Genomic DNA, 7465 nt, shown 5'->3' with positions numbered 1-7465 from the left:
TAACTATTAAAGAAGGAAGAAGAACTAGAAGTACTTAAGCAAGTTTAAGAAGCTTAATTAAGTTAGATGTTAATGTTATAGAGAAGGTTTAAGCTAGATAGGAGGGATGGTTTTATACCTAGAATTTTATAAGCTAGTGACTACAACTTAGAGTTATAAGTAACTAAGGCGTGAAATTAAGAAGTAAGAAACTTAGAGCATGCTCCTTATAATACTAGTAGGTAAGAAGTCGGAGCATACTATTATTACAAGGAAAGAGTATATAAAAAACGATCTAAGATCGTTATAGAAGTTGCTAGCGCTAAGGCTGCTACCTAGCTAAGTAAAATTAGATGTAATAAATGTAATGAAGGAGGATTAAGAAATTAGAGGAGACATAGGAAGATGTAATAGATGTTATAGTGGGAAAGAAGATTCTAATAGCAGGTTATAACTAATAGAAGCAGATTTCCTAACTGCTATTAGAGTTGTAAATGGAAAAGTTGCCCATGGCTGTAACAAGCTATGTAACTAAGGCTTCTCTAAAGTCTGACTAATTGTTTCCTTTATATTGTTAATTTCTATTAATACTAGCAACAATACTAAAGCAGGTGCTTTAGTCTAAGTAGGGAAGGATGTTATTACGAAGCCGGAGTAAGCCATTGCTTGGCGGATTTGGTATATAATCGTGCCGTGCGCCAGTAGACTAAAAAATCAAGTTCCTTTGGCAATTACACCTGAATTCCCTTGATAGACAGTTCATCTCAGATATATAGACGGCTAGGTTGGGTAAAGTGATCAATTTTTTTCCTTTTTTCGCCTACATTGATCGTGCCTCCCCCAGACGTTGTGCAGTGTGCCTTCGAGGGTTTTTGAAGATCTCTCAATCACCCTTCCAGAAGGCGGACCTGTGAGCATATGAGATACCCTTGCTCGGTAAGAAACATTTGACACAATTTGAACCAAGCTGTAAACATCAACTGGTGTGCGGTAAGAAACACGGGCCATGGATGGACGCCAATTGTATCAATTCAAATTCATATGCCCTTTTATGTACAAGGTGTCAGGCCAATCTAACGAAATATGGTCGTTGCATTCATAAAATCAATCGTTCTTAGTCTCCTTGAAAGACCCCGCAGGAGAGATGGCTCTGCCCATGTAATCGCCCTGCCTATCTCCCTCAGCGGGTGAAGGGCTTAGACTCTTCTCCCACTCGTTCATGAGATGTGAAGCAGTGCGTCTGAGATTGCTTGGGGCCAATTTGTTCAGCGCAGGCCATGGCAATGAATCTCTCTTCGTGTCTCTAGACGAACTGCACAAGACGTTAGCTATGGCTTACTACAAAGGACATAAATCGCCTACCTCATACTGGTCCTGGGACTAGTTCCATCCGGGCTCGAAGATGTGTGAGGCTCAGATACTGATGAATTGGATCGTGATGGTTTGGGATCAGAGGTAGGGACTGTAGGATCCCAACTTTCCCATGCATCGAGGGAGCTGGTCGATGCACGATTGACCTTGGCAGGAGGATGAATAGACTTCTTGGAGGGTTTGCGAAGAATGGGTGCAGGCGTGGGATCGTGCTCCTTCCAAAACGAGTTGCCAATATCAAGGTATGCGATTTCCTCAGCAGCAGACGGAGCTGGCGAGCGGGAATTAGTTCGTCGGCTACCGGTTGTGGCACTTCTCTTCAATGGCTGTGTATTAGGCGACGGTTTGAGACTAGCCCTACTGGGCTGGGGTCCGGGAGACCTGGACGGGTTCGGAGAGCGAGACTGGGTTCGTGAAGTTGTTCCATTGATACCCTCGTCGCCAACTGTAGCCTGTCTCAGATCTTCAATGAACGTCCACAAGCCATCTCGAAAGTCAGAAGCCATTTGTTTGCCAGTCTTGAGCAGAACCTCGCGAGGCAAGCCTAGGTCAATAGCATCGTCTGCTGTACGTGCCACTTCAGTGGTCAGGTCGGCATCGGTGGGTACGCGAGCAGGATGTGGGGGACGCGATGAGTCTTGTTCAGGGCGCGGCTGAGGTTGTAATCGAGGTGGCGGCGGGCGCATAGCATCAGGAGACAACAAAGACAAAGCACGAGCATGGCGAGAGCCAGAAAAGACTGTGCGGTTCGAATTCTTGTTGCTGGTCAGCAGAGCTCTTCGTCGCTCCATATCGTGCTGGCGGGAGCTGAGTGCAGGATCGGCCGTGTCGACAGCGGGGTGCATGGATTGCATCTTGTGAAGCCTGCGCGGATCATGCTGGCGCTTCTTGTGGGCTTCGTGAGCAGCCCATGTCTGTTTGAGGCGGTGGAGTTCATGCTCGGCCTTGATGAGTTCCTCTCTCAGTTCCAGTACGCGTCGCTCGTGAGCGGCCAGTGCGGTGAGGAAGGCAGAGTCGGTGGGCCCAGCGGGCAAGGTTGGCTTCTCGGGCAGCAGAGGGGTATATGGCAGGACTGGCGAGAGAGTGGTCGAGGTGGGCGACAAGGATGTTTGGATGGGGAACGTGAGGCTGAAGCGCTTCGCCTTTCGCTCCGACATGGATCGCGAGTGAGGACTGATGCCACTCCTGCTCCAGGGCCGTTGTTGATCCATGGTTGTGTTGCTCAGGAGCAGAGAAACCGGGTCGCTGCACGTAACGCCTGCATTGGTCGTCGTTGGTCTTGGTTTTGGTGTCAGCACACGTATGTTTGGGATTAATAACGACATGACCGACCGGACCCTGAATGAGGCCTCAGCCAAGCAAGCACGCGCAACCCCATGACTCGGCACTCACTCTCAATACCGGCATGCCTTGCAACGTCTTTTCCAATCCTCACCCGTTTCCCAGCTCTGTTCGCTTCTCTGCATGGCTCTTCCAAACTGCCAACACTGCTTTATTGCTATCCAGACTATGTACCCGCCTTAAAAATGTCCATGCTCTGGACGCGGCACAGATCATCCGTTCGCATCGCCCCTGCCTAGCCTGTCTCTGCATTGTTGCACATGGCCTTGACAATACGATAGTCAAAGATCTCGACCCTGTCCAAACTCAATCTCTCAATCTCTGCATAACAGGCACGATACTGCCGTGTCTCTCGAGGGTCCACCAGTACCACTTTCCGCATGCCTTTGTAGGCTTGACTTTCACATACCGTATCCATGCCTTGTTCGTGCCTGTCACTTTCTCGATCCCAGTACATCAGATCTTGGATGATCACCGCTCCGTGCTCAAGCACCTTCCGTTCGATCTTCTCTTTTTCTGCCTTTGCTAAGTCTGCTATGAAGACAACTGACTGGCTAAGTATGCATCGATCTTTGTGAGCCAGTGGTGTAATCTGTTCAAACTTGCAACGGCCCTCGGTCCAGCTTGGTTGATGTACTTCATCACTGCTTGTCGGAACAGGATTTTGAACTATCTGCTGGGTGATATCCGAGAGTGGCGTTCGTGGTGATAGCTCGAGGCTCTGTTCACCAACTTGCTCCTTCCGTTCTCGAGACACGGGCACGATCTGATGGTAAGCCTGTATGGTTTTGCTGTCTCTGCTTTCACATATTTTGCGCTTGCCTAGCACCGTGGATATCTTCAACTTTCCCACCCCGTCCGGCGGAGACGATTCTGGTGGAGTAGGCAAAGCTGCATCTTGCTTGCTGGGAGTGGCAGGACTCTGCCGCACCGCGCTTGTTCGCAGGCCGTCTCCAAGAACAGCTAACGGCTTGAATCTGGATACAGTCTCCGTGTGTGGGCTACGAGTCGAGTCACTCCGGGCTGATCGAGGGGTTGTATCGGCAACGCTTGATCGAGGCGTCGTGTTGAGACTGTGTCTGGCATATCTCCGCTTGTGACTCGCCTCCAATTTGGCCATCCAATCAACGTTTTCTTGGGTTTCTGAGTCGTGAGGGGCACTCAGAGCTTCGGTTGCTGCAGATTGCAGTGCATCAAATGTGATACAATCCCTCCAAGTCCGGTCTCGATGTAACTTCTTCACCCGAGGGTGTCGTAACATGAAGAAGCCTCCAGTATGTTTACTGTATGAACTGCCCAGTACCTCGAACACCAATGGATCGCGAAAGTAGTCCCCAATTCGCAGCATGCCGTCGGTTTCGATAACAAGTGTCGAGGTTCTCTTACTGTACGGTTCTGCAAGCATACCTCCTTCAATATTGACCCTTTCCAAGATCTCCTTTGACATGCAATGATCATATGCGATCGTCGCCACGATCCTGAACACAGGCTTGACACCATCTCGATGCAGTAAGTTCTTGTTCAACAAGCACCCCAAATGGAAATGTGTGTACTTGAGGCGTAAACCTGATTGCTTCTTCGCTTCTTGGGAAGAGTACGATGCTGCCACGACAGCAAAGTCGGCTTCGTCCCCGAGTCCGGCAATGTAATCTTTCTTGAGCTTGATGCCATTCAAGAAAAAATCGTGTGTATGATAGGGAACACCACAGCGCTTGAGGACCAGACCCTCATGACGACACGCGATCGATGCCGCAAAGTGGTTCATAAGCCTGTGTTCAGCAGTGGCTTGTGAAAAGTCCATTACACAAGATTCAGCTGGTACTGCTCGGCCATGGACCCTCTTGTAGAGCGTGTTTAGTCGAGCTTTGCGTTCCTCGACAGATCGTGATAAGATGTCTTCATCATCAAGCAACAGAAGATCAAACAATACGATCATCAGATGTTCGCTCGATTGGCGCGGTGGATCGTTTTCAACACCGATAAATGAGCCAGCACGGGAAACGTGTTTGCGAATCTCATCAAATCCAAGAACGCTGTCTTGTACATCAGAAAAAACCACCATTTCTCCAACCAAAATACATGCGCGCTTGACTCTGCACTTGTCACTACCGATGCGAAGGCATCTTTTGATAGTGCTCCGCAAACCTGCACGATCTTCTGTAGAATCCCTACCACTTTTTGAATATATCCTCAGCCAATCATCACCTCGGGTAAGATCAACATGTATCTAGGCACAGTAGTGTCAGCGAACGTCAAGACAAGCAAACGACACGAGGTACACAAACCTGACAATATTCACCATCATATTTCCTTTCCACCAGCCACTTTCCCCCAGCAGTCATCTGCAAACAATGTTTTATAGACCTGGCTTTGGTGTACTCAGGCCGGCTGACCTTGACGCCAGGAGTTGGTCTGAATGATGAAAGGGCAGTCTGTCTCAGAATATTCCTAGATTGCGGGTCCGGACGACTCGGATAATCAGCGAAGTTTGTCTTCAAGGCGGCGCATGCGTTCTCGAAGCTGTCTTGCATACCAAGCAGATCGGGAAGTAAGAAGTGAACAGAGGCCAGGATTGACCTTTCGTTTAAGGAAACTGAAGCGAAATCTTTCAAGATGAGTCGTACCAACCATTTGGCTTCGACAGGGTGGAGGCGCATGAAAACATCGGAGAGGGAGGTGTCAATGCTTGTCGAAGGAAGCAAGGATTGACGGACCGAATGAGCGGAGAATCTGTTTCCTGCAGCAAGAGCGTGCAGCACATCATCTGCGTCTTGTAGAGTGACGAAAGGGAGAGCTGGCGGACCACGAGCCATCAGAAGGCGCTGCAAGCAATCTCCAAGATCACCATTATTAGGATTCTGAAATGACGCAAGCTCTTGTCTGGCAGAGGCGCTCAAGCCGAGACATCGACCGAGCAATTTCAAGAGGGATGTAGACTGTAAGCCATAGATGCGATCCTTTCGTCTGTGTGGGAGAAAGGATGATAGCAATGTGGCGGTGCCGAGTTCATCCAAGGCGTCGATGACTTTGTGGTGCGTTGAGAACCAGGTGGCATGTTGACGATAGAGTCTTGGTCTTAGTTCTGACGGGGGCAGAGGAGGATCGTGACATGTTATCTCTTCACATCGCTCAAGATAGTCGCAGAAGTAAGCAAACTTGAAGGACATTTGCTATAGCATAGCGAGTATGAGCTCCAAGAAGCTGGACCGATACTGAATCTGTGGCAAATATGCAATCGATAACAACCAAGGATACAGAACAATGAAAATGTGATATAACCAAGAAACAAAATATGTTGAGCGTTATTTGTCTTGAGGAAGACGCGTCGAGATGCTCGAAACTGGCGCGTGGCTGCCTCAGCTTTTAGCAGCTGTTGACATCATCGTATGAGAGTCTGCGTTGCCATCACAGCTCCGTTCTCATCGCGATCTAGCTGCTGGCTATGTGTTGCTATCGATCTGGTTGACATCGGCCAAGTGCCGAATGCCATCAAGCTCGATAGTAACTCCCGTGTGCCAAGGTCTGTGACTTTCAATCGAATTGGCTACGCAGAGAGCAGAGTGTACGCTATAACAAGGCACAGTCTTTCTCAAAAACATGGGCATGTCCACAGAGAGTCTGTATCTGTCGCTTCTCAGTGGACACTAACCATCATGGGCTGTTAGTTTTGAACATCGTGCATTTTTACAGCTAACACGTTACATACTTTAGCACGCGGGGAGAGTAGCATGTGATTGCGGAAGTGAGGGGCAGGCACAGGTGGCCTAAGGTAAGGTACCACCTTGTTTACGTCGACGAGCGTTCACCGACTTGTCGCTCAAAGCAGCAACACGCAGTATGAGTTCAGACGACAAGATACACAAGAACAAGCTGATCCTTCGTGGGATCAAGCAGAGCAGCCCGCTGGGCACTGGTCTCTTCCTAGGCCTTCGCAGTCTTGACCCAGTACTTCAATATGGTCTCCTTGCCAAAGGCATCGCCGCCGGTGCCATCCACAAGCTGGGTGGAAAGACACTGGCCCAAGGTCCGCCTGTCGTCACGAACACGTTCCTCGACCGTCTCGCTCTATCACCCTACCGATTGATCCTCCTCGGCATGGCTGCAGGCAGCGCCATCAAGCAGAACTACTGGCTGGTCGGCATCTGTCAGGAGGAATTTCCACCCTTGTCCGCCATTGAAGTCTCGGTCTTCAACTCTGTCTTCAACTCTGTCAACTCCCTACTCTTCACCTGCTCCATGACCTCTGCTTCGGTCAACGGCGAACACTTCCCACAGACTCCTCTGTTAGTCGGCTCTGCCCTGTATCTCGTTGGCATCTTCACAGAGACCTTTTCCGAATGGCAGAGACTACAATTCAAGAAGAACCCCGCAAACAAGGGCAAGGTCTATACCGGAGGTCTGTTCCGCTTTGCAAGACACATCAACTATGCCGGATATACACTGTGGCGTGCTGGGTATGCTTTAGCAGCCGGTGGGTGGACCTGGGGTGCCATCGTTGGCGCCTTCTTCTCGTACAACTTCATCTCAGATGGAATACCCGAACTCAATAGATACTGTCAAGAGAGGGTAAGTTGCTCTCTTTTCAGATGCCCCGTTTCTGCTAACCATAGCTCTCAGTACGGCGAACAATGGCAGAATTACAGAAAACAGACTCCCTACAAGCTGTTCCCGTACATTTACTGAGCGTGCTCTCATCAGTCACGAATCGATTCAACATGTGCTTTCCCCCAGGTGGGAGATTGGAAAGAAATTATTATAATGGCTCTAGAGGTAT

At 49.3% G+C, this 7465-nt stretch overlaps 3 protein-coding genes across 3 annotated transcripts; 1 reads left to right on the top strand and 2 right to left on the bottom strand.

Annotated features, from left to right (window-relative positions):
* Positions 1 to 1083: 1083 nt before the first annotated feature.
* On the bottom strand, positions 1084 to 2561 carry M437DRAFT_86144 (uncharacterized protein; the record flags this gene model as incomplete). The annotated part of the gene is made up of 2 exons (XM_041028404.1): positions 1084 to 1291; positions 1342 to 2561. The coding sequence occupies 2 exons, from the start codon at positions 2559 to 2561 to the stop codon at positions 1084 to 1086; spliced, it is 1428 nt and encodes a 475-aa protein (XP_040878279.1).
* A 1250-nt stretch (positions 2562 to 3811) lies between these two features.
* M437DRAFT_13250 (DNA ligase/mRNA capping enzyme) lies at positions 3812 to 5858 on the bottom strand (the record flags this gene model as incomplete). Its single annotated transcript, XM_041018705.1, has 2 exons — positions 3812 to 4918; positions 4977 to 5858. Coding segments are annotated over 2 exons (1989 nt in total), but the record flags the coding sequence as incomplete, so codon positions are not given.
* Positions 5859 to 6528: 670 nt separating this feature from the next.
* On the top strand, positions 6529 to 7374 carry M437DRAFT_52770 (uncharacterized protein; the record flags this gene model as incomplete). Its single annotated transcript, XM_041022413.1, has 2 exons — positions 6529 to 7257; positions 7309 to 7374. The coding sequence occupies 2 exons, from the start codon at positions 6529 to 6531 to the stop codon at positions 7372 to 7374; spliced, it is 795 nt and encodes a 264-aa protein (XP_040878277.1).
* Between the last annotated feature and the right edge of the window lie 91 nt (positions 7375 to 7465).

The sequence above is a fragment of the Aureobasidium melanogenum genome (assembly GCF_000721775.1).
Source record: "Aureobasidium melanogenum CBS 110374 unplaced genomic scaffold scaffold_16, whole genome shotgun sequence".
NCBI lineage: Eukaryota > Fungi > Ascomycota > Dothideomycetes > Dothideales > Saccotheciaceae > Aureobasidium > Aureobasidium melanogenum.
The sequence above is the reverse complement of the archived record's forward strand: the minus strand, read 5'-3'. Positions and strand labels throughout refer to the sequence as shown.